This window comes from Neocloeon triangulifer, unplaced genomic scaffold (genome assembly GCF_031216515.1).
Source record: "Neocloeon triangulifer isolate White Clay Creek 2 clone unplaced genomic scaffold, ASM3121651v1 ptg000015l, whole genome shotgun sequence".
In the NCBI taxonomy this organism is placed as follows: domain Eukaryota; kingdom Metazoa; phylum Arthropoda; class Insecta; order Ephemeroptera; family Baetidae; genus Neocloeon; species Neocloeon triangulifer.
This window is the reverse complement of record NW_026775557.1, coordinates 1,847,933-1,874,782: the sequence shown is the minus strand read 5'-3', so window position 1 is coordinate 1,874,782 and position 26,850 is coordinate 1,847,933. Positions and strand designations below refer to the sequence as shown.

The window sequence follows — 26,850 nt, the reverse complement described above, 5'->3', positions numbered from 1 at the left end:
CTCGGCCGGTGATAAAATCTCTTTATTCATTAAATTATTCACGCCTACTAGAGAAAAGTTATCTGAAAAACGTTTAGGAAACACGAACGAAACACACTGGCGAGATGATAAGCGGCGCAGCAGTTAAAAAAAGAGTCACTGAATGTGCATGTTTTGCCTTCCGCACAATTAAACGCCGCGGAAAACGCACACACGCCCGCGTTTAGTGCCAAGTTTATCAGCCGAAAAGTGCGATAGTGCTGCTGCTGGTTTTTTTTATCCGCGCCTGCTCGGGGCTTCGTTAACACGATTTTTGATTTGCTAATTTGACGAGAGGCGTGTGATGAGCAAGCTAGATTATCTTCTGATTAGATCAGCGGGCTGTTAAAATTTTCAATTCCAACATTCATTGAAACAGCAAATGTTTGAAATGTTATATCAAAAGTACCAGAAATAAACAATGAAATACGTACTTGCGAGAAATTACCATAATGTTCTCGAAAGAATTACAATAATGTCTTGAACATACGAGTAAAAAAATGAAATTTACCAATATTAATAAAATAAAAGTATTCCAATTAATTTATTTATGAAAATTTAATTCACTTAAATCGCTCAAATATTAATAATTTCAGTGGGGTTTATTGAAATTTTTAACAATTTCTGCCTATTACGATGTATTTCAGGTAAAAAAATATTACAAAAAAATCGTACACACTTCCAATTAAATTTATTTTTTGTAATTTCCATCATTGTTATAAGCATAAGAAACTTTTTTAGTTGCTGATAAAGATCCTGTACTAGGAAAATATGGTTTTCATATTATATAAATAGCAGATAGTAAAAACCACTGTAAAAATTTCAATCATTCTTATATCATAAATCAATTTAATTTTAGCTCAGCATAATTTTATTGATAATTTTGTGCAACTAACGACTATTTAGCGTTCTTTGCGAAGAGCTTCACAATTTTAATTTGTTCATTAGCTCCAAAAAATATTAATTAGAACAGCTCTGAGGAAAGAATTTGTATCCTGTACTTAATCAAGCTCAGGTAAAAACAGAGCGGCAGGTGCTTTTTCAGACTTGACGTACTAAAAAAGCAGACCACTATACTCGCGGCGGCAGCAAAGGAAAAGAGGAAGTGGCGTAATTAACACACACACACGCCGAGTGGCGGTTGGATTGCGCGGAAAGACAATGAAAACGAAATCAGCAATTCAGCCCCCGAGGGGTGCATTTATAAAACATGAAAGTGAGAAAGGAAGAAAACTCTCCAGCCAGCCAAGGTTGGGGGTCCTGCCACTCACTCTGCGTCCAAAAAGTATGAATTATAATAATCGTACGCGCCGACACGAAATTAGCCGACAGCAGAATGAATGTGTAATACGTGAAGTCGCTTTTGACATCTCACTATATACAAGCTTTTTATTTATACGAGAGCGGGAATGGACACGTTCTTCTCCGACAGCGGAACAGCCACCCTCTGCGCTACGAACAAAAGGAGACTGATGTCTTGTGCATGCCTGGAAATAAAATTAACGCGCCACCCTTCTTGTGTCTTCATTTGCATTTATATTGCCAATTTGGTCGATAATCTCGCTATTCACTTTATGAAACAGTTTATAAAAATATAGCGAAAATTTTGTTTGAACATAACATTTTCAAAATTTAAACAAATTTCAATTAAAAAATAAAGTTAAAATTATTTACTTCAATTATGTTTGAAATATATACAATAACAAATAATGCTTTTTAGTAATTTAAATTTCATCTACCAAATATTATTTAAAATCACCTCAGAGTTTGATTCAATCGAATTTTAGAGAGAGCAAGGAAATTATGTTTAATTCAGCAAATAAAATCAAAAAGGGACTTTAAAGAAAGGAATTCGATAAATTCCAATCTCTTAAAAATAAACTTAATAGAACTCAATTTCTATCTGTAGAAAATATTAATTTGAATACTCTCTAGGTTCGCTGCAGCGGCCGCCCTCTCTTGATTTCGGGCTTTTAAGCATACAAGTGTTAGTTTGAAAAACACTTTTTTTTCTTGCACAATTAAAAAAAATGTTATTTAAAAGGAATAAGAAAAATTATAATTTACCTACAATTAGAATTTATTGAGTTCATTAAAACCTATATTTATGTGTAATTTTGTGTGAGCGTTTTTTTTATATATCGCTCAAATTTGTTTGTACGATCATATTATTATTAAATTAATTATCTGAATTTAGGAGCGATATGACACGCAAATAGTAGCCATTTTTTTATGCTGCAGCCTTGAACACATTTATCATTCTCTGTCCATCCAATTGTCATCGGTGTGTGGTCCACCGAAGGCCGTCTGTAATGACAATTGTAAATAATTAACACCATTGGCGAGACCTGCATGAACGAATGTCCACGCATTCGTGCACGCATGCAACGAGTGTACGCGAGTTGAAATGCAGAAACGAGAGTGGTGCGCGACTGGAGGGAGCGGGTGGTCGGATGGATGGATGCTTTTGTTCTGGCAGGAAGCGGCGCAAATAATACAAATGCGCCCGAGGTGCGCCATACGGCTATCTCGATCACATCTAATTGAATAAATTACAATGTGATTATTAGCCGCGGCTGCCACCGTGCTGCTAATTATTGCCTATGCAAATGCAGCGCACTCATGCACACCGCGTGCACCATGTGCTTCGGCTGCACAGAGCCCTCGATAGACCAAATTTGTCCGCACCACGCCAATTACACGTTATATATGTTCACAAGGAGTACAAAGAGCGAAACCTCCAACGAGTTTCCCTTATTTGAAAACTACTTGGTGTGTGGCGCGGCAGAATATTATGTGTTTTGCATTTAATCAGGCGTGGCGATGCAAAATGGCTGTAAAATATCTTGATTAGTTCTTCAAATTTATCTTATTTTTGTGTTTATTCTTCATGAATCACGTCAAATTTCACTCAATTAAGTTAAATGATACTGAAGTCCTCTATAAAAAATTCAGAATATTACTTAAGAATTTCTCTTCCTATCTGACAATAGCTGGACAATAATGTATAACAAAAAATTCACATTCAAGTAAAATTTTATTAATTAATATTCGCCTGAAATTAGCAATAATACAAGAGCTTTATAATAATTTTTACTTCATATATATAAATTTAAAATTGTAAAATAAGTAAAATAAAAAATATAAAAATTGTTTACTAAAAATACATTTAAAATACTAGTAAATAATCTTTTTTTAATTTATTAGGAGGGATTTTAGATTTGCTATGTAATTAAAATATAATTCTCTCGGTTTTAATTAATTAAATGCACGGAAAAATGTTTGACTGATTTTGGCCTGATAAACAGTTCAAACGGTGCGTCTCCTATGGATGTATGCATTAGCTCCTGCCATATTTCAAGATAGGCAACAACGCTTCGTCGCTGAGTTGCGCGGGTTGCATCGCATTGAAGTTTGTCATTTAACTTGAATCGTGAAGATTGATTCACATGAACGGGTGACGCAAGCAGAAAAAAACCACATCCAGAAAAACCACGATATCCTATAGTTCACATTTCCTCATCCTAAGAATTTTAAAAAAAGCATAAAAGCAAAAAAAATTATAGAGGAGCACAAATAAATTTTAATTTTAATCTTCGACATAAACAACTAGAGAAGAATAAAAAAAGAGTGAATTTTAATTACATGATATTTAAAAATAATAATTATTATATAAATAAAACGAAAAAGGAAACAATATTGCGTTAGAATTGACGATAGCCTATTTGAAGGAAATTGCTAATGCTAAACTTGTCTATTATTTGATTTAAATCAACTTAAGTGTCATTGGTTGTTTTAATAGGATATTAGAGGACGCCAAATTTCCTATTCCGAGGCGCCCACATTGGGACGGGTGTCGATCAGTCTCGCTGTCAGCGGCTCAGCAGATGCGGGAAGCAATTAAAATTTGGCCAAGTATCGCGGCCCACGCGGAATGAATCACTGCCAGTCCTAATTAAATTAGCAGCAGGTGTTTCGTAATTATAAAATATTCCGAATGCCAAAGAGCAAAGATTGCGATCGTTGGCGCGGAGAGGAGCAGGGATGCTGCGGCAAAACAAGAGACGCTCCTCCTCCCGCAAAGGCCCCGCCTTGGTAGCAAAGCACTTAAGTGTGTACATGTCGCTTGCTTCTTATTATTATTGCCCTAAGTGAGTTCCAGATGTGCTTCCTCGCGAGATGCAAATGTTCAGAAAATGGTACGGAGCGCGCTCGGTGCCCAATCGCGGCCGCTCATCCACTCGCCGCGCGTTTTTTGTCGCGGCTATAAAACGGCATTCCACACACTTAAGCTTTGCTTTATATGGAAAGCAAGAGCTGAGGGGAAATAAAAAAGCAAATCTGTTGCTGAGCACTGGCTTGCAAAACAGGGAGAACAATGTTTGATCATTATTATAATTGTAAGAGCCCGCGCTATTTCAGTTTCACTAATGGAAATCAAAAAGAATGAGATAAAAAAAAATCCTCAATAAATAATAAAATTAATATTAAAAACAAATACAAACTATTAATAAGTAATAACTTTTATATCAATTTTCATACCCCTTCTTTTCATTCTCTTGCTATAATCAGGTGTTTGTAAGTTTTGCAATTCTTAAAATTATCTTTTATGTAACTTCCCAATAAAAAAATTTAACAAAAAACTATTTTTTTTTAAACATTTTAAAAAATCTTCCCAGATGTTTATGTTTACTGCTCTCTCAAGTCCCCAACAAAATCTGGCCATGAATAAATTAGAAAATTATATTACAAGCAGATCCAGTTACATTATGATAAATTTCAAGGAATAAAACTCGTGTAGCCCTTTGTTTTTAACACCTGTGCGTATAAAATGACGGCGGTGCGGTGTCGTGACATTTATTATCCGCAGAGAGTGGCCCGGAATGAAAAATACTCGCTCGCTCTCCAGCCGGCCTGCTAAGGGTCCAAAATGTGTGGGAACACAGATTTGAGCCGGAGACCTCATTTGGTCAGCAGGGGGTCTCGGCGTGAGACAAAGAGCACTCGCGGGGCTCCTTCGCTTTTCACAGTTTTCGTTTAATGGAAACAAACGAGTGTGTTTGTGATTTCTCAGAATTTCTCTCGCTTTTTGAAGTCTTCATTAATTTGCTTGGCAGTGTGAGAAAAATTCGGCTCCGTTAAAAGACAGGTGTCAAATAATTTCAGTTTTTTACGCAACGTACGTGTTAATTTTCAAAATATAAAATTCGTTTTATTTAATAAGATCCCACCCTTTGCAAGCAGTATTTATGGCAGTAATTTTAAAGTTTTTGTTCTTTTTTGCAATATAGGTGGGTTCACCGCGGCGGCCGCGTCTCTTATGATGTTGGGCATTTTAGCAGACCTCTGCCCTTTCTGCTCATTTTTCCAATTTCAATTTTTGTTAATGACTCAAATATAATAAATAATAATGAATATTATGATACATAAATTGTGATTTATCTAAAAGATGATGCAATTGTTCAGATCATTTGTGTATTCACTTCTGTAGAAAATAATTCGGGATGCAATGATTCATATAAATTTAATTAAAACATAATACAAATATAAATAAATTTACTTAAAATAAAATTAAATAATATGAAATAAAAATCTGAAATTGAATTTTTCAATTATTTTAAAAAATTATAAAAATGATTTAAAAAAAATTAAATTTATAAAAAAAAAACAAGCAAAATTAAACCTTATTTATATAGTATATATGTTAAACTAAGTTACTGAAATGTTAAAACTAAAACAAAGACTACAACTTATTTGCTGGAGCTTTAAATACAAATCTAGAAAGGAGACTATTCTGTGAAGGATTTAAAATAAGCGAAAGACGTATCTTAAGACAGGAAGCGTTAAAATTTTAAATTACTTGGTTATTATTTGGTTTTAAGAAACTCCTCTCACAAGAGGGGGACGATTTTAATTTAAGTTAATTTTATTGCAGGTGTTTGCTTCTTTTGGGGTTTGGAATTAAATGGCGGAAAGAGCAATTAGTAAATTGATGGAAGCACTCTTGGCACTTTTGAAGCCACTCACAAATCTTCATTGACGTGTGCCATTGTTTGCGCATGGTGCATTTCCTTTTGTGTTCCGTACATTTTTTTGCTGCAATCATGGCAGCCTATAAAGTATGAATTAATTTAAGAATGCCAGGGGATTGTTCCTTTCTTATGTATTAAAAGTTTATTTTTCAAAATGTGCTCATTTTTTTCATCGAGCATTTTTTTTTTTATTTTTCTATGTAGTGATAGGAAAATATATCATAGCAACATTTTTACTCAAATACTTTTTAATAAATAATATTACGGCTCATCTCCGCCAGAACATCTATTGTGTAATTGACTTTTTATCAGGGTTTTGCCAGTTTTTCACATTATAAATTAATACATTATTTGTTTTGCGATTAATACAGAACAATAAAAAAAATAATCGTCGTCCTTGATTCATACTTTCCTCAAAAAGCTGCAATGAGTTGGTTAGCATAAATGATAAAACAACACAGACCTCAGTATAAATCTTTTTAAACCAGAGCTTCCTTTAGATATGATTGTGGCTGTAAATATGAACACTCATAAATAATATCAGCCACTCTTTTATTCACATCATTAGTTCACTGAAATGCGTCTTCCAAGTGTTTTCATTTTGTTGCTCCTTGCAAATGGCTTTTTATGCCAAAACGAAAGTGAAGTTGTTTTAAATTTTAAGGATGGAGCATTTTTCACCCTTATCCTTGAAGTGAGGGCAAGAATTTCATTTCTGGACAATTTCGAAACGGAGCATCTCGATTGTTCGTTTGCCGAATCTGAAGATCTGTCAGCCATTTTCCATCAAGTGACAATCAAGCGGAAAAAGGAGTGCGTTCCCGATCATTTTTGCAACTTTGAGCTACAAAAAATTGGGTTCAATGGATATTACGTCTGCAGGTATCACAGTCCAGGAAACTCTGACGTAGAAATCATAAGTCCGTTTTACACGAAACCGAATTTTATTCAAACACTCGCGATCCGCTTTTCGTTGCCAGTGAACATTGGAAAACTGCGGCACGAATGTTATTTGCCTGGTAAAAAAATCAGCGTCAAGCAGATTGCAAGAGACAAACATGTTGCTCACTTTTCAAGAAATGTGACCAGGAAAATTTTAACTTGCGAGTCTGATTTTAATTTGGCCAAGCAACTTCGAATATCACTTGAAAGCAAGTGTAAACAACAGATTGAATTCATCAGAAGCACATTCTGTTGCTTTCCTGAAGTCGACTCTGGACTCCCATTCGGATGGAAGGGCGAAAGTCACGATTCTCTTAAAATAAGAAATGCAACCTGTATTGGTGATTATTATGCTGGTGCGAGATGGAACGAAACAAAACCGGAAGACCTTAAATATCTCAAATTGGAAGCGTTTACAACAAATATATTTGTTTCGGAAAATTTTCCATCTGACGATTCAGCGATCAGGAAGGTTGCGAATCTGTTTAGTGCCTTTGGAAATAACCAAGAAGCGATATTGAAAAATTTAAGTAAACCACAAGAAACCAATTTATTGAAAAATTTGGACCATTTCTTGGCAAACGTGGTCCTTAATCAATCTTCAGCAGAAGAAATCAAGCCTAATTTTGCGGTGCGAGTAGAAAACATCAATGGAACTAAAATAAGAGGGATGCAATTGACCGGTCTTGGTAAATCCGAGGAATTACAGAAGTTTCACTCAATAACTTCCGAGTCGAATGACTCGTCTATTCTTCAGCCAGGTTTGATGTACGAGCCTTTGAATTGTTTTCAGAACATAAAAATAATAAAAATTCGTATTGCAGAGCCGCTGTCAAACTACCTGAAAGTTCATTGCTGCACCACAGAAGACTTTCGGTGGTTATAATTCAAGAATCTGAAAAACTTTTTCTGAATGAGTTCAAAACCAGCGACGTTGTAAACGTAAATTTGGACGGAAAACATTTAATAAATTTGGATGAGCCTGTTATTATTTGGTTTCCACGAAATTCTTCTCAAAAATTGGGTGAATATTTCAAGAATTTATATAATTAAAAAATTAATAATATGATAATTTATAACTTAATTTGACGAGTGTCATGTATATTGATGCAGCCATATTAATTATTATTTCAGGTGAATGTGGCTTTTGGAATTTTTCATTGAACAATGGAAACGGAAATTGGTCAACTGAGGGCTGCAAAATTATTGCTACCCACAAACTGGAAGACTCAACTTTTGTCGATGAGTGCCATTGTTGGCACATGACCCACTACGCTCTAATTTTTTGGGATTCTAAATATGACTTCAACACTATGGAAAAAACTGATAAGTACACTTCAAGAAACACACCTTTAAATTCAGAAATCGATGACCTTTTTGAAGTAATAAGTAATGTCGGTTGCATAACTTCACTGGTTTGTCTCGCCGGCGTATTTTTAGCCGCTACGATTTCCTCCAAATGGAGAAAAGGAGTTGGACAAAAGCTTTTGTTGCACATGGCACTAAGTCTCACAATATTGTACTCGCTATTTCTTGGCATTGATTTTTTGATCGACGACAATTCAAGTGATTGGGTTCGTTTTATAGCAGGATTTTGCATTCACTATTCCATTTTGGCGCACATTTCATGGATGCTGGTTGCTGCTTATTGGCAGTATAAAAGGTTGGTTAAAGTAATGTTTGTGAGAACGTCAAATTTGATTCTGAAATCATCAATCGTTGGTTGGTGTATTCCGATTATCCCAGGCCTAATTGTGCTTATTTTGCAAAAGTTTGATTTCTACTCACAACCACCTTTCTATTTGCCCACTGGTCTCGCTTTTTACCTCACTGTCGCCTTCCCAGTGGCTTTAATTCAATTTCTCAACCTGTCGGTTTTTGCAATGATCACCTACAATCTGTGTCGTTTGAACAAATTCAATGGGAAGAAGCACCACGACAATGGGTCGCACGTTCGCAGATTTATTCATTTGGTATATTTGTTCACCATGCTTGGTCTGGTTTGGATTTTTGGCGTCCTCCAAATTGTCTTCCCCGATGCCAGATTTGTGTTTGGATTTTTATTTAACTTGGTTGGAACTTCGCAAGGAATTTCATATTTTGTTTTCTTTGTACTTATGCATAGAGAATTTAAAAACTGTTGCCGAAGATGTTTCACTTGCTTTCAAAGCTCTGAAAGTAAACCGGAGAGCGCATTTACTACTGAAATCTCTTCAATGATCGTCTCAAATGCCAATGAAAAATAATTTGCTCAACTGTGTTACATGTTAATATACAGACAAACTGACAAGACGATGAGATTCATTTTCATAGTGTTATAATTATAATATAGTATCAGAAATGTCCTACCCTATATAAATTAAATTTCAATGTTTAAAATAAAATAAATAAATATAAAAAATTAATATTGGAAAAAAAATTAAAATAATTTTACTAATTAAAAATTTAGATAATATTTAAAACAAAAAATTATTAAAAATAGTATTTAAAATAATATAAAAATTTAGGTTTTATAATAATTTTTTTAAAATAACTAATAATTGTAAGGCTAAATAACAATTATTTTTACTTTTTTCAGAGCTTTTTAAAGTATATTATGTTTTTGGTCAAGCTAATTTATACCTATAATGATAACAGCTTTTTTAAATTAATCAGATTGGTGCTCGTTTTTATAAGAAACTTGAAAAATAAGATATAAGAATCTAAATTGTTATTTATTTATTAATGGTTTCATTTACTAAAAAAAAAACTAATACAATTAATCTGCTTTGCCTAACTTTACAAATAAAAGTTTTTAGATTATATAAGTTATGGGCATATGAACTGCCCTGCACGAGTGAAATCTGTCGTGGACTACGCAAAAATGAAGAAGTTATTGCAACAATTTTATTTCTTTTTGCTTAAAATTGTAACTATAACATTGTATGTATGGTGAATACTCAATGAGCAATAAATAATTTTTCAATAACATGGACTAGAAGATTTGTTTTTAATATTATATGAGGTGTAATTCATCAGGTTTATCAATGTAATCGGTATGCGAGATGGTGTGAACCTTTTGGGGTTGACATTATTTTGTTTCTCAAAGCAGTTGAAACTTCACACCGAGAACAAAGAGAATGACGCAGATTTTGACAAATGGGCGAAAAATGATTAGTGCTGGCGATAAAAGGACCGTTTTGAATGAAATGCTCCGCTCGCAATGCCAAATTGCGATCGTATCACACGCGCCTGCACAAATTACGTGCGGACACAAAACTACATTATTTAGCAGTTTAGCAGCTGCTGCCATCCAGAGTGTATCATAAATAAAATAAATAAATAAAAAATGCATCTAAACTGCCTTTAATTTTTTTAAAGAATGCAATTTCTTACAAGATTGTCAGTCCAGAGTTCATTGAAAGGAATTAAAGAATCTGCTTTGAAATTGTTGTAATCTTTTTATATTTCTTTTTTTTTAATTTTATTGTCAAATTGAAATTTAAAAAAGTCTGCGAATGTCAATATTAGTGACAACCAGAATTGCGGGAGCTGCTCAAAATCACCGCCTTTGTCAAGACGATGGAGCCACCCGCCGTACATAATTCCTGTGAGTGTGGGAATTAATTAGGGTCGCGGGGCGCTGCACGTTTATGGGAAAGAAACAATGAGGAGTCAGGTATAATATAAAAGATACACGCCGTTTACGGTGACACACGATGCATCCGCGTGCTTTTATGTCCCAACAATTTTTCTACCTGAAAACACACAGGTGAAAAGGAGGATGGATGACTGTCCCGCCGCAGCTCTCACGTCTCCGAGAGGACAAAATTCTTTAATAATTCTTCCTCAACTTTTTCTCCCACGGTGATGAAAATTATTAATTTATAGGTTCATGGCAAAATAAAATAGAAATAGCCACTGTAGTAAGAAAACAGGAAATCAATTAAATTATATTTTGTTAAAATAAATTTTTTTATTTAAAATGCATTTTTAATAATTCAATTAATTGGCCAAATAATTAAATTGAGGCTTGATCAATTCTTCATAATGCAATACAAAATCAGGAAAGTGGCCGACACATTCCTTTAGTTTATGGAGTTTTGTAAGCGCCGCCCGGCCGTGGTAATGGGGCCATAAAATAAATTAAATAATTACAAAAGCCCGATTGTGAGAGGTCCGTTTTAATATAATGCATCGGCGTCCCATCCGAGATTGTTTTCTTTCTTTTTCCACCGATTTCCTTTGGAATATGCGGACGGACACTTGGTAAGTCGCGGCCGCTTTTTTATGGCGGTTCCCGTGCGCGAGTCATGATTTTAATCAACGACCTGTGACCCGGCACAACAACAAATACTTCTCATACTATACTACTTAGCAGGTACCAATTAATCGAATGAAATTATTGAGCTTTGCCTGTCACAAATATGTTTTCAGCCGCGCAAATTATAGGCTTTGGCCACTTTACAGCTTCATATTGGATTTATCCGCCACCTCTCGCAATCACCGAACGTTGTTTGTTGTGTGTGAGAGTGATTAAAAATGAAAAATTCCCCATTATTCCCACAGCACCTTTTTAATGCGATTGACGTGCGAAATAAAAATTCTTTTGTATAGACAGACTTTTAAAATTAATTGTAAGAGTGAAAAATTTACCAACCATAAAAATTGACATTTATTATAAAACGATGAAAATTCGTTTGTGATTAATTATTATTCTTGTTGCGTTGTCCAAATTGTAACAGATAATTATTCTAAAGAAAAACAATATTTGGAAGGGAAACGTGTGTTTAAGAACACAAACGCAACAATTCAATATTTCCCTACAAAAAATTTGTTTTCCTTTTAAGAGAGTCTTTTAAAAGGTTCTTATTGAATTGCAAATTTTAAATTAAGTCTATACAACATTGGAAGTTGAAATTTCCAATTTTTTACAAATAATTTCAAGGAAGACTTGATTTTAATTAAGTAGGAGCAATTAAAGAAACTAATAATATAAGTAATTAGTTAATTAAATAATAAATTAAAGGAAACAAAAACAAAAGACATAATTTCAGAAATCAATCCAAAAAATTCTAAGCTATAATTTAATTATTTTATTCTCCCCTCACCTTAATGATTTTTTTAGGATTGGGAACCAATCGGAGTAGGTGGCTCTGGGCTATTCACCCGTTTAAACATAATCATTATTATTTTGGTAGGCAATTTAATCTGTGTAGGCCAAAAAAGTGTGTTATTTCTTAGCACCTCCCACAAGTGAAAAAGTTTAAACGTCATAAATTACAGAGAGGAGCTAGATTTTCAATAAATAGCTCCAGGTGCTTGAGAGTTGTGTTTTATATTTTGACTTAGGTATGCAGGAACCGAACCCGACCGCAGAGAGAAGAATACCAAAAATGTTTGTGTGTGTTTTTTTCTCGGCAGCAGCACGAGCAGCAATTTTGTGTGTAATTGTCAGATTAATAATACGGTAGCGCTCGGGACTTGTTGACTCTGCAATTATCCTTTTAAAGGCGACTGCTGGCCAACTCGGCGCAAACGTCAGCACTTGAAAAGCCCAACAATGAGCCCCTCGTTTTCCTCTCGTCGGCCCGCGACACAAAAGATCCCGAAATTGGCCTCCATCCGCCTCTGCTCCGCGGCCGCGTGTTCCAAGTACATCCAATTGCGTTACTTGGCAACTTTATATCCAGTTATATAAAAACGCGGCTTCTTTTTACAATCTCAAACCTTTTCTACTTAACAAACAAGGATGAAATAAAATTACTCAAATTTATATTGAAATAAGGGTAAAAAAAATATGTTCGTTTTTATATATTAATGAATATACTAGGTGAATGTTCATTTAAAAACCACCATATATTTTAAAAAATAAAAAAAGAGGCCGCCGGAAATTTGTTTTATAATTTGAAATTTTTAAATTGGCTCTTGATTTGCTCATTCCGAATACATCATCAATAAGAAAAATTTTGACCTTTTGGTCGTTTGCTTCATTTCTGATGATTTCGTTTTTGAGGTCTTTGTAGTTGAAGAAGGGAATGCTTCAATCGTGGATGGTTCCTGGGTTTGCGATTCTTCAATTTCTGGCTTTTCGCTTGTGGCGCAGCTAATAACACGCACCTTTTGATTTTCCTGTAAATTCCAATCCAGTCATTCAGTTTGAATTTTTTTGAAATAAATAAAATCTCACGTCGCTCAGAATGCAGTAGTTTTGCATGTCAAAGGTAGATGGGTACCCTGGTAGACTGTTTGTAAATTTTATAGAACCGTCCACCAAAATTGTGTGTGCATCTTCCTCGTCGCCGTCCAGAAAATGCGCCGACCAACATTCTCCTTCTTTCAGCACGGCGAAATAATTGTACAAATCAACCGAATGAACTTCATTGTCCTTGGTAACGTTTAACTTCATGCCTCGTTTTGGCAAACTCAATTTCGTCACTCTGGCATAATCTAATTTGGGAAAATAGTTTCAATTTTTATGAATAAAATTGAGATATATTGAGAAATACCTGCCTTGCAGGATCGGATGCACGGTTTTTGGTCGCAAGGACAGATGTAGTAAGACCCGCCTTCTTTAAAATAAGCCTCTTCAAAGTAGAATTCGCCGTCGTGGAGCAAAAATCCCAACTCCTCGTCCACGTTTACGGGCCCAACTAACTTAATTTCTTGTCCATTTCTGCACTTTTTCGCCGAGGAAAACGAAAGACAGAGAGCTAAGAAAAGCAGGCTGGGCTGCCTCATCTCTCAAAGCTGGTGTTTATAACTTGCTGTGGATGGACCGAAAACGCGTGAAGGAAACCACTAATGAAGGAAGCGGGGAAGATTGTGAAAAAAATTAGTGTTTCGAACCGGATGCAGCTGACCACCATCTTTTGAAAAAACCAAAAGCCACAGCTTTGTTATTTCTTTTTGCACTTAAATTTAGATGGAGTAAAAACAAGTATATATGTATTTATAATTGGTTGAAAATTCTGTTTTAATAATATTTTTTTTGGATTCGTCTAATTGTAAGGGAAAATTCCCATACATGAACTCATACAATTTTATGACACACACACAAAAAATAAGTTAAAATAAGGGAGATGGAAAACATTTATTATTTCTCAAAGAATTTTTCTTTGGGGTTTTCCCAAATTTCATAAGTAATTACATTTTTTCCACTTACAATATTTCTTGAGATTAACGTTTATTTTTAAATTTTAGTATCAATTCAATGAATGTTATTTTTAATAGCGATTGACCGAGAAGAATAAATAATAATAATAAATTAAAAAACAATTCTTATCTATTTCTTTGCTGAAAAAATTTATAGCAAAGTGCAATTATTCTTTGCTTGCTTTTTCGCTCTGTTGTCGCAACTGCCAACTTGCTTTTATTCGCAGCAGTTAAACGACGCTAAAGAAAATATTTGAGATTCCTTTTCCCTTTCAAGTGAGGAATGCGCGCACGGAGCAATGACGGGTTTTGTGGGCCGTGAATAATTTCAGCAAGCACCATTTGATTAAATGCAATGACAAAGTGTTATGCATTGTGTGTTTACCGCCTCTAACTCTCTAGTACCAAACACTTACTGGCTTTGTTGCTACCGGGAAAAAAAAATGAATAATAGTAACTCTCAGTCAGACGGTCCATTCGCTTTTCTAACTCAAGCACGCGTGTGATGTTCCTTTTTTAAAAGAGTAGTTTCATTGTTGTAATAAACTTCATTGCGAAAAAGTTCAAAGAGACCGTACTTTCGTCCGAGAGACGAATTTGCAATTCACTTTTCCCTGCACTGCAGATTGATTTGAATTTTTTATTCCTCGGAAATTCCAATTTTTTCTACACGAAATTCTCGTGACAATTGGAAGCTTCTGCTGGCTTGGGCGCGGTGGCGCGAGATGCTGATTCTCTCCTTTTCTTTTCTCGTCGCGCATTCCCTGTATGTAAATGCCTATGTATATATAAAAGTAGTGTGTGCTCACTCTCATGTAAAAAAAAATGGTATTGCTGCGGCTGGCAAGCGTAGCAAGGTCCTCTTTGGTGTCTCTCTCATTGATATTCATGAAGCAGGCGTTAATCCAAGGTGTCGAGTTTGCACACCAACACCTATGGAAAGGGAGGTGTATAAGAAGTACAGGCAGTCTCGGCTCTTTGTTATAAATTTAATTTGGAATACATTCTGTAGCCGATTTTCTCCACGCACTCGCACACCGACAATAATAATCATAAGAAGCTTTGGTTGCACGCGGTTTTTCTCACGATCGGCACGACGATAATTTTCGGAATGGACCATTCTCATTAAATATATAAATTGTTTTATAAACCTATATAACTTAATCTCGAGCGCCTTTCGTTAAACTTGGACTGGAAAGTTGAAGAAATAAAAATACTTACCAATACTCTAAGAATTGTATAATATTTTGAGCAAATCCATGTTTTATGCTGCCAATTTGTAAGTGCATTTTCTTTTAATTTTCGTGTAGACCTGTGTCATGTTTAAAGTTGAAATTTGGACAATTTAATTTGTTTTCCAAGTAATGGCTTTCTCGCTCAGTTTCTGAATCCACATTAAATTTCTCTTGGATCATATTTAATTTTGTATTTTTATTAATAGAGTTTAATACAATTCCTTATTATTGAGTGAGGAAACGATGTGAACAAGCTTGTACCATGAAGGTATCTCTTGATAGTTAACTAAATTGATGTACCAACTAAATATTTATTTTGCCAGCAAATTTTACATTGAATCATAATGACTGCAATAATCAAATTGGCTTCTAAAATATCATGTAAAAATATATTTTATCAAGAAGAAATATTAATATAAAAAAAATGTATACTAAAAGGTGGTATAACAAAAAAAGTTTTAAAAATTAACAAAATAATTAGAAAATGCAAAATATTTATTAATCTTTTTTAATTATAAAACTATTAAGATATGCAACGAGCACACCACGCAAGAGGAACAGGATGCTTATGGAAGCCACCTTGCCCATACTACATCAAATCTGATTTCTCTTTTCATTCAGTGCGGCTGCTATAATTAAGATTCATTCACAACCAGCATTTCTTTTTCCGCTCTTTTATAATAAAATCAGATATAAAATGCTGTGAATATTCAAAAGCTGAATGAAAATCTTCATGACGATGAGATGAATGGGGATGACTGGAACTGTTAAGTCTACAGACGTATATTTTTGCCTATTAATTAATTTCCAGCCGGTTAAGGAAGTGTCTGCGTCTGATAAGGCCGCGATCGAGACGTTGCTGGACACAATCTGACAAAAGCGCGAGGCAGAATTTGGTGTGACTGAGGTGTAGGCCGAGTGAATAAAACATGATGGAGGGCCACACGCAACTCTTTCTCGCTACCTGGATGTCACCGATATCCGTCACATTTATCATTCAAATGCGCGCCCATTGTGTAATCCCCGTGTCTGCCTCTGCTCCTCGCGCCTCTTTGTTACCATTTCTCTAATCGCGGTGTAAATATGCCGATCGGCGCCTCCTAATCATCTGTAGGCGTCGAAAGAATCAGCGGAATTATTTCTTCTGCTGCGATCGCGTATCACCCAAGCAAGCGGACGATTAGAAAATTCCATTTGCGTTTCGGAGGGCAATGGAAGTGGAAAGTAATTTTCTTTTAGATTGGATTTTGTCCGCGCCTTCTAAATCTCCCGTGTGAAACATTCATTTGACCCTGAACAAGTTGATTTTAAATAATTGGCAAGGACCTTTTAGACTAGTTTCAGGGTATTTACAAGATGCATTATATAAATAAAAAAAATTGAAATGTACGCTTGTTAAATTTTTTTAAATTATAAGTTATAAGCATATTAAATACATCTCTAATTTTCCTGGACATTTACAAACTTATCATGTTCATATTTAGAACTTTACATGAAGATTAAAATTTTTATAAATTTTTCATAATGAACCACATTGCCAGTAATACGATTAGCAAAAATAGATGATTTTTAAGGTTAAAATTTTACATTATGACCTAAATTTTTATATATTTTGGTAATTGAAAAGAGGTAATAATATTTGCTTAAATTTTAAAAATAAATCAAGGTAAAAAAATCTATAAACAAAATTGTAATCAAAAAAAAATTGTCGTCTTCTGATGAATGAGTGAAAAATATTTTAATTTTAGGCGTCTAGTTTTTTAGTTTTCTTTGAAGCTTTTTTAAATATACATTTAAAAAAGTATACATTTAAAAAAGGGTAATTTTAAAATAAAACGGAAATATATCACTAAAAATGTATGTGATTTTAGGTGATAGTAAGTTGTCATTTACTGAATTACAATTAAGTAGACAATTTTTTATCAAATAGATGATTCTTAATTAACTTCAATTTTTACTTGAAAAAATCATTGTTTTTTATCTGAAACAAAATTTTATAATTTAGTTATTTTTCTACAAATAGTTTCAAAATTAAACTATTTATTTCCATCCTTATGTAGCTTATAGTAAAAGGCATCATTTCATATTATTATCTTTCTTTTCCCAAAAGCCAACTATCCTATACCAAAAAGGAAGTATTTTTACATACATTTTTTTAAGATCACATATGAACTCTAACAAGAGTTTACAATGTATTTTTTTTTCCTTATCAGCGAAAAAATCTTCCATTTCTTTGTGCTTTTTTTTAAATCCGTCTCCAGAAATAAAACACTTACTCACTCGTCTCGCGTTAGTCACTCTCACACATGAATATGGTTTGTCTGGAGTGCGGGTGTGAAGAGCAATAAAGAAAAGTCTATGTGCGGCGCATCACGCGCTATTTTTCGGGGCCTATGCGCTCGTTGCCAGTTCCCATCGCAGAAGTGGCGCTGCCTTTGTAGATTGACATCGCTAATAAAATTGTAATACGCATACGTTCTGTCCATTTTTTATTTTCCAAATCGTAAACAACATCAGCGCTCGCAGCTCACATAAAAAGCAGCGCGCTTGTGCTGTGATGTCTTTCCTGCGCTGCACTCCTTTGGCTTTGGCTTTCCGCGCCGCGAATGCCGTCACTTTTATTTTGAGTGAGTGAAACTCAATCCTGAACATTGACTAAATGCCGACAAAACGTGCCGAAAAGGGCAAAAAATCCATCAGCTGCTTCAACTTGAGTGTTCCAGGAATTACAAAGTTGTTTTCATTTATTAATTTTGAAATCATGACGATGTTGAAAAATTTAGAAAGCTCTCATTATTGCTGCACATTAGATTTGAGAGAATATTATTTCTATATTGTTCATTTTCTATATAAATTTAAAAAACAAATTATCCTCTATAAATGCAAACCGTTTTTCAAAACGCATCAACTCTCTTCATTTGATTTAAATCTTAAATTATTCCCAACATAATATTTTGCTACCGACAGTCAGCTCCATATGTCATTAGTCAAGCCGGAAGATTGAGGCGCGCGATGATTTCTCAGTCAGTTTTTTTCTGCGTCGTAAAGCAGGCGGGTAATCCTACACGGGCAATTAGTAACATATTACGCAGCTAAATTTGGCCTGAAGACAAACATGTGCAGCTTTATTGCCGTTTAAGGGTTGTTCTCATCTTCATCTGAGAGTGGCGGCGGCTTCTTTGCCGACGGGGCGGCTTCGTTTGATTCTGCGTCTGCTGCCCCCGTGGCGCCCGACGTCGACGGCGCCCGTCGCCCCAGCATGTATGCGCACGTGTCCCCGCCGACGGGGGTCGCAAAGGGCACCCTGCAACAACGTGTGTTGTGGAGTGAAATTTTTATTTAAATATTTTGTTTGCATTTTAAAATTTGGATCATCTCCTGGAGTGTTGACTTCTTCAAACATATTTTAAAATTTATTTATAAAACACCTTATTTAACAATTTTATAATAAACATAAATTAAGAATTTTTATTTTTTAAGTATTATGCATAAAAATATTTTTAACTATTAATTGCATTTTTTGTTTTTAACCGTTAATATAATATTTTGGTATATATATTTTTTTTTATAAAAAATAGAATCATATTGCAAGACGCATATTTATGAAAATATTATTCTTAATCACTAAAACAATAAATTTTGTGACCAATTCACGTTCAGACACATTAGTTGAATAGCAATTCACTTTTTCTGTAGCCTGTAGATCCCTAAAATTTTATTTCATAAGTTATTAATATCATATCAGAGAGACAACTTTACAAAATTAATGGGACTGTATCCTAGAAATATCATTGAAATTTTTTTAAATAAGGTTATAAGAACCTATGATAGCTTGTAATGACAATACATAATGTGCAAATGCAAAAATAAAATCTGATGAAATTGGAGTTTTTTTTTTATTTTTACTTTTTTCACATGATTGACTTCGGTTCCCCATTTATTTTGTGATTAAAAATAATAGATGCAAAAGCAAAACCATTACATTAAAAATCTTTTAGTTTGCCGAAGAACATAATATATTATAGGAGATAATCTGAAGACTTAAAAAAGAAAGAAACATCCGTTTCAGGTATCAAAAATGTTCTTTTTGATTTTGGAAGTTTTATAAAAATTATTACTATAATAATATGGTGATAGTGTGGTATTTTTCAAACCATTTATTTACATTTGACTTTTGAAAAACAAGCTTAGAAAAATTGATAACACTATGCACTTTTGTTAGAACTTTTCTAAAACGTCCACACAATCATAAAGACCGCAACCGCAGCAGAGAAAATTTTCAGTGAGTTTAAAAATGATTGTGTCGGAGCTTCAATTTGTTATATTTGCATAGTTTGCAATTTTTGATTTGACACATATCTGGCTAGCCAAGAGACTATGTAGCAACAGGTCATTTATCACTCTAGGTCCGACCGGCAAAGTGATAAATAAGTCGAGGGGCACCGGCTACGGCTGCAATAATGGAAAACGCGGGCATTGTTTCTCTGCAGATTTTCGTATTATTTATTATCACTATTTATTCTCGGACGAGCTGCCACCGTTTTATCACGGACTGATCAGCATTGACGGCGGGAAGGAAAACACAATTTAAATAGGCGTGATGCTTATTATTGCCACCATTCACGAACTAGCCGGGCGAAATAATAATTTAATTTAAATGTTAATGCAATTCATTAGAAAAGGAAGAGGCTACAATTAATTACGGACTGACAAACTCGCATCCATTAACCATCACTCTGCGCGTGGAAATTGTTTTTCTCTATTTTTTATGCCACTGCTTATAATTTCCTGCTCATTGCCCGCTTTATCCGGTTCATATAAATTATTCATATCTTAAAAACTCAATTTTTTTTTTCTTATCTCTAGCAAGAGTTAAAGAGGCAGGTAAAATGATATCGCAATTGAGTCATTAATAAATGGAGTGGCTGGATAAAAAAAATAATTAATTGTAGACCAAACTTGCTGTTAAGAAAAATGTATGCGAATTTACTCAAAATCACTTTTTTTATTTTACTTTCTACGTTTTGTATTAAAATGCATTGTTTAACAGCACAAAAATTTTGTTGAAATTTTGTTGCAAGTCGCGAGCGTCGCTTTGCTGCTGCAGATGGAGCCAAACGATGGAAGCCTCCGCTCGCCGAGATAAAAGTGAGATGTGACATTAAATCATGCGTCACGTGATCGCGGTAACACGCCTCTCGAGGGCACCACTATTGGAGAACGGTGCTCACACAGGCGGGGTTATGGTTGCCCGTCTGCTCCATTCAACTGGCAACTCGTCGACTCAACACGTGTGCTCTGAAGTTCATTATCTTTGAATTGTGTGTTTATTTTCAATCAAAATAAATTCTATTAATTTCACTTAATAACATCAAGAATACCAAAGGTTAAGAAAATCATGTATTGATAGTTTGAAAAATCATTATTGTCAAATTTTAATAATATCAATAATTGGGCAATAACTTCAAATAGTCTTCAGATCCCCATACACAGAACAGAAACAAAATTGCAAATTTTATCATTACGCTCATTTAGATTTTAAGGGAATAAACTCATCTCCTTCTTTCTCTTCCTCTTGTAGGTTTTATTTTTGATAATTATTATAGTATGCTTTTTGAGAATTGGAAAACCAACATTTTTGTGTAAAAAAACGAAGTCTCAAAATGCTTTTGTGTCGCGGTCGGCAGTGCTGGGAGCGGAGCAATGTGATCGAGCGCCGCATGAGCGCAATCTGCGGCTCGCATATTAAATAAGCATTCTCCGCTGCTACGGGGCACGCATATAATTTCACAGACTTTGAGAGCACAATAAATATATGTGAGCATAGAGAGGCGAGAAGCGGCGGCGACACGGACGCTTCATTTATAAATAATGCTGGCGCCCAATCACCATTCCCATGCAAAATGCCAGCCAAAAGAACAAATAAAAAAATTGTCACGCACCATGACGGAGCGACGCTTCTTTCTATTCTCCAGTTTCTGAATCACAAACAAGCAAACGACACATTGGGCGCCGTCAAGGAAATTCATAAGAAAGCCTATCTTGTTTCTCAGAAGTCGCTGCAGATATATCATGACATCATGAGAAAGATCAAAATGTTTCAATGTTTAAAAAAAATAGAGTTTAATTTAATGCAAATATTTACTAAAAATGTCACTGTATATAAATGTTCTCTTGCACATTGCAAAAAAGTAAAGAGTTGTTTAATGAAAAAACTGTTTACAAGAATTTTGAGCAGTTTGTGATAAGAAAACACCAGGAAAACAAGAAATGAAACAAGATAAGGATTGCATATCCGCCATCAATAAGTAAAAATCAAGTTTGTAAATTTATGTAACAAAAATCAGATTAATATCAGAGTCAAGATATTTAATTACGTTCTTTTTCTTCTGGTGATCAATGAAAAAATTGTATTCCGCATTGTTTTATCATAACTTTTTGCGCTTACAGGGTAAAATTGAGTCTTTAGACTTTAGAGTTAATTGAAATCAGCCTGTTGAGAGCACACATAGGCAAACCCGCCTTTCTTTCATGTCCGCAATCACAGGTTGCCTGACCAGCAGGCGTTAAACTTTTCCCTTTCTCAAACTTTTCCTGCATTTAGAGCGGCTCATTTGCATATCATAAATGAGCTCACTGCTTATCTAATTCGGCCTTTGTTGCACACACACACACACACATTCGCGTACACCATATACCAAAAGTTATTAGCATGTCTCTACTTTTATTGCAGGGGGAGCAGTCACTGCCCTCCGCCAAGATTAAATTTTGATTTACAACTGCGGCAGTTTGCTCTAATTAAAACCACTCTGCATAATCAAGTATAATAAAATAAAACTAAATAAAAATTCACATGTTTGCGAATTTCTTATTTTTGACCTCCAGGTTTCCTTGAGAGAAAAAAAATTAAAATACCCCAAAGTATGATTTTGAGGCGGTGTTTCTATTGAAGGAGTTTATTTTGTTTTCAATTAATTAATGCAGACTTTCAATTTAAAATTTAAAATCAAAACTTTTCCTTCCACCTGAAATAATTCGGACCAAAAAGTGCAAAAATTATCATTTCTCAAGCATAAATTCCTTTTGTTTGAATGGTTTGAAGGTGTGTTCACTTCCTCTGCATCAGACGCGCGGATATAATTTTATTTCTCAATTAAGTGTGTGAGTGATTACTTGAGAGTTACGACTGGCGACGGATATGGCGTTTTTATTGTGACGCTGCCTTGCATACCTCATCAGCGGTTAATCAGCATGCAGATAGAGACACCATAACCTAGTCACCAAGAACACTCGCTATGCTCCTCTCGTCCCGCTGGACATACTCAAAGTCGCGGCCGTTTCTTCTCTCTGCATAATCGGAGGCGATTCTCGCACCCACCGCGCCAATTTCACAGTCAATTTTGTTCACGGACGACGATATGCACAGACATTCTTGCATTACACATGCCAGAGCACTTAAATGCGTTAATTCATTTCATATGCAGAGTGCAATGCGGATTCGATGCTGCACCTCCGCATGTGAGATTGCATGTCACAAGTAAATTAATATTTATTTAAGAAAACTTTATTTTAATTTTATCATATTTAATTTATAAGCAAGATTTTAAATAGATAAATTTTATTAAAACCGATTAAAACTATAATTTATTGATTCAAAAATTAAATTATATGATGCAAACTGATCAAAAATCTTGATAATGCGTAGTTGTCCATAACAAAAGCTTTTGTTTTTTATGGCGGAACTAAAACAAATTTATATTTTCATCCTCATGAAGAACAATTATTAAATTGATAAATGGTTTTCCTCATAATACTTCTTTTATATAACCCTCGAGTCCTTCAATTGAAAATAATGAATATAACAAAATTTAATTAAAAATACTGAATAAATTTTAACCTCAACTGTTAATTAAATTAAAAGTGTATTTTGCGGTCACAAAAACAAAGGGTAAATCAACCAAGACTTGCTTTGGCACATTGTTTTGTTTTTATCTTGGAGGTACTAGCAAAAAATCTCAGCTAGTGGTGCCTCTTTTTATTCCAACTATAGCAATTTGAGCAAATATAAAACAATATATAAATTTTCTTTAAAGGAAAACAATGGTGAAAAATTTCATGAATTAATATAAAATTTACTAAGAAATATGATTAATCAATTTAACCCAAAATAATGTATGGAAAATATTAATAAAAAAAAAAAGAATTGAAAAACTGGAGAAAAAGTGAATCCTCTGCCAATTTAAATTGTTTCCAGCAGAGAGAAATCTTTTCATCAATCAGCACTTATTCGGATAACTACAGAGCATATAAAAAAGAAACGCCCGTACGTGCATAATACATGAAACAATCGTTCAGGGAGCACCGACGAGAAGTATTCCCGCATGAAGTGCTACCAAAATATGTGCCAGCAGCGCAAATAAAACAAGTGGGAAACGACGACGAGTCTCGACCGAGAGAGGCGCGCACTGAGCGAAATTTATGCAAAAACAAACTGCTGTTGATAGCGGCCGAGATTTATTCGCGAATCAGCAGGGGAATAACTTTTGTTGTTTAGTGTTTTTAACGAGCTATAAAATAGATAAGAATTTCCAGCAGCCGAGAGAGTGAGCAAAAAGGCGAATCTGTATAAAAGCAGAGTTTATTTTTTTGCCACAGCGCCGACCCTTTTCGTGGATATCCGCGCACACAAATTTTATAGGAACTCATCATAGATATACAGAAACACACGTAGCACGGATCGGCAGCATTCCTGCAGTTTGTTTGTGCCCGAGAGCTTGTCATCGCGCCGTCTATATAATCCACCTGCCTTTTTTATTATTCGCAAACGACGCTGCCGACTCTCTTTTTCTCAGCCGCCGCTCCGCGTCCGTCGCTAAATATGACGTTTTATGAGATTATGACTTCATATGCCCTGCCTGCGCCGATTTTGCTAATCTGGATCTCGATCGAGTTGGTAGAATTTTTATTTATGGGGACTAGTCTGAAATTATGGCTTCATCAACAGACAGAGTCCACACAGCTCTTCAAATTTTGTTTAGAATTTTTAAACGCAATTTCATCGTAAATATTTTGACAGCTGTGAATATTTTTATACTTAATACATTCCAGGAGTAAGCTAAAATTATTTATGACTCTAAATTGAAGATACAATTCTTAAGGACTTCTTAATGACATTGTCAAATCAAGTCTTTATAGCATAATTTTAATTTCAGAGATGAACCAAAAATCAGGAAAAAATGACTTATATTGTTGTAAGTAAATTGACTATTTGACTATTCCAAGAGGGAGTTTGTTTATATTAGATTCATCAGTTAAGTAATCATTGAACATAGCAATTGAGTGAAAATTCTATAATGTTCATTTTAAATATAATATGAAATTCCAAAAGTACTTTTCGTCCCACTCCTTTCCCTTTTTTAAACTTAACTTCTCCTTTCGTGTAATTTAATGCTAATTTCTGAATGGGTCCTGTTCGCGGAGACCAACAGCAAATAAATTAATGCGCTCGTAAATTCGTCGCGGATAAGGAGGTGATGAATTATCAGGTCGCGAGAAGCTGGAGACAAAAGAACAAAGCTGCTGTGTGTGACTCGGAGAGCGAGTGCTGCTGTAGAATCCAATTGTTTTTTAGGAGACGGCCGGACCACCCTGGCTTTGGAATGGGCTGAGTGATGGCCCATGTCCCAGCAAACGGCCCATAAAAATGTGGTGTTCGGCCGAGGCGCGCCAAAAAATCATCACGCGCCGCCGAACGCGGAACAATAATGCGCTTGAGTTACGGCGCAATCCGTCTCCGATTATTGCCGTTATTGAGATGAATTATTCGGCAATTGTGTAGAGACCGAAAACAACACACACACAAAAAACGCACACCTAACTTATGCATAAAAATATCATTCATTTTTCGCCTCCAAGGTTGAAGTAGTCGTCAAACTCGCCCGCCGAAATAAATCTCCAGCACTCTGTTTTTATGGGTAAACATAAACAGATGAAAGGTCAATTAATTTGGGTCTAAATGCTGTGCACGACTCTCCAATAAAAGTGGGATGCGAAATTTTATCCGTAAATTTTGCATGATGTACTATGGAAAAAAATCAAATCCTCAGAATTGTCTAAAAACCGTTTGATGCGGTAATTTTATCTTGCAGCAATAAAAAAAGTTCTATACATTATTCTACCAAAACCGCATTGACAAATGAATTAATTTACAACAAAAAGGAATAAAAATGAAGCAATTTATTAGGATATGTGATAAAACTCAAACTTGTACATGTGATGAAAGCAGAACTAAACTTAATTTCCCCAAAAAAATTTACTTCGTTAATTAACTATCAAATAAACGAAATAAACCAAACATTTCCCACTCACAGATGGAACAAACATGTACATAAATTCCAATTGATGTCACTGTCAATGTTGGTTAAAATTTTTATTTTGAAATTGATGGAAGGAAGTTGAAAACTTAATGGCGCGACAGGTCCATAAATCTGCGGCGGCCAACCACTATTCAAATTTTTATAATTGACAATCGGGAATATTAAATTTCGACGGCGGTAAATTTGTCCCTGCAAATCTGCATTGAATGTTATTCGCGGCCGGGCCATCGTCAAATAATAAATATAAATGCGAAAGAAGGCCCGGCAAAAAGTGGATGGGAAGAAAGAATTATATTCTGCTCGGCTGCGAGCCGCGCGGCTGCCGAAGAAAAGAAAAGGAGTTCCTGAATATTTGCCGCAGAATCTGGCAACTTGCGTGTGGTCCGGCCATCAATATCATTTTATTTACAAAAGACACAACGCGCGGCCGCTTTTTTGTGCCGCCGGTTTTTTCATCGTACGTGTTCAATCCAAATTACATGTGTTTTAGTGCTTAAAAAAAGAAAGACGAAACCCTGATAAAATGCCCACGCAAAGATATTTTTAAATTGTTATTTTGTGAGTACTGTGTTTTAGTAATTTTGTGTTTAATTTTATGCGATTTCATAGTTAAGTGTAAGTTTCAAGTCCGAAGAAAACGAATTTAAGCAAATTAATTTTGTGTTGAGGAACTTTTTAGATTTAGACTTAAGATTTTGAATAAGCAATAAGGCCAATAAGCATTCTGAAGCATTCATATGAAACTAGATTTAGGATATTAGTTTGCTTCTTTCTTGATTGTTTTCAAATAGGGCTTTAAAATGAAAACTTTTGTTAAAAATAAAAATTACAATAATATTAATAATAATTCTAAAAATATTAATTATATATTTTACAGATGTAAAGAATTTTAAAATTTATTATTATAATTTACAAAATGTTTGATTTTAAATTAAATTGTATTAAACATTATTTGAATTAACACTTTAATTATTTTTTAACAAATTATTTTGCAACACAAATATATTAATTTTCTCTAAAAATATATAAATTTGATTCATAATATGTTAATATTGATCATTGGTAAATATTGCTGCTAAATTTTGAGTATGCGATGCATGGTGTTCTATATTG

At 34.5% G+C, this 26,850-nt stretch overlaps 2 protein-coding genes across 2 annotated transcripts; one reads left to right on the top strand and one right to left on the bottom strand.

The window, feature by feature from the left end:
* The first annotated feature begins 6,619 nt into the window (after positions 1–6,619).
* Positions 6,620–10,304, top strand: LOC132202331 (adhesion G-protein coupled receptor G6-like). The gene is made up of 3 exons (XM_059629176.1): positions 6,620–7,760; positions 7,817–8,016; positions 8,127–10,304. Exons 1-3 carry the CDS (start codon positions 6,628–6,630, stop codon positions 9,236–9,238), a joined length of 2,445 nt encoding a protein of 814 aa, XP_059485159.1. The 5' UTR covers positions 6,620–6,627; the 3' UTR covers positions 9,239–10,304.
* A 2,442-nt stretch (positions 10,305–12,746) lies between these two features.
* Positions 12,747–13,744, bottom strand: LOC132202412 (uncharacterized). Its single transcript, XM_059629317.1, has 3 exons — positions 13,481–13,744; positions 13,162–13,421; positions 12,747–13,103 (listed from the first exon to the last, which is right to left on the bottom strand). The coding sequence occupies exons 1-3, from the start codon at positions 13,710–13,712 to the stop codon at positions 12,909–12,911; spliced, it is 687 nt and encodes a 228-aa protein (XP_059485300.1). The 5' UTR covers positions 13,713–13,744; the 3' UTR covers positions 12,747–12,908.
* Positions 13,745–26,850: the final 13,106 nt, after the last annotated feature.

Coding starts and splice junctions, on each gene's coding strand:
- LOC132202331 (XM_059629176.1), top strand. CDS start 6,628: ATGCGTCTTCCAAGTGTTTTCATTTTGTTGCTCCTTGCAAATGGCTTT. Junction 7,761..7,816: donor ATTCTTCAGCCAGGTTTGAT/GTACGAGCCTTT, acceptor TTCGTATTGCAG/AGCCGCTGTCAAACTACCTG. Junction 8,017..8,126: donor AAATTCTTCTCAAAAATTGG/GTGAATATTTCA, acceptor TTATTATTTCAG/GTGAATGTGGCTTTTGGAAT.
- LOC132202412 (XM_059629317.1), bottom strand. CDS start 13,712: ATGAGGCAGCCCAGCCTGCTTTTCTTAGCTCTCTGTCTTTCGTTTTCC. Junction 13,422..13,480: donor CATCCGATCCTGCAAGGCAG/GTATTTCTCAAT, acceptor TTCCCAAATTAG/ATTATGCCAGAGTGACGAAA. Junction 13,104..13,161: donor ACTACTGCATTCTGAGCGAC/GTGAGATTTTAT, acceptor TGGAATTTACAG/GAAAATCAAAAGGTGCGTGT.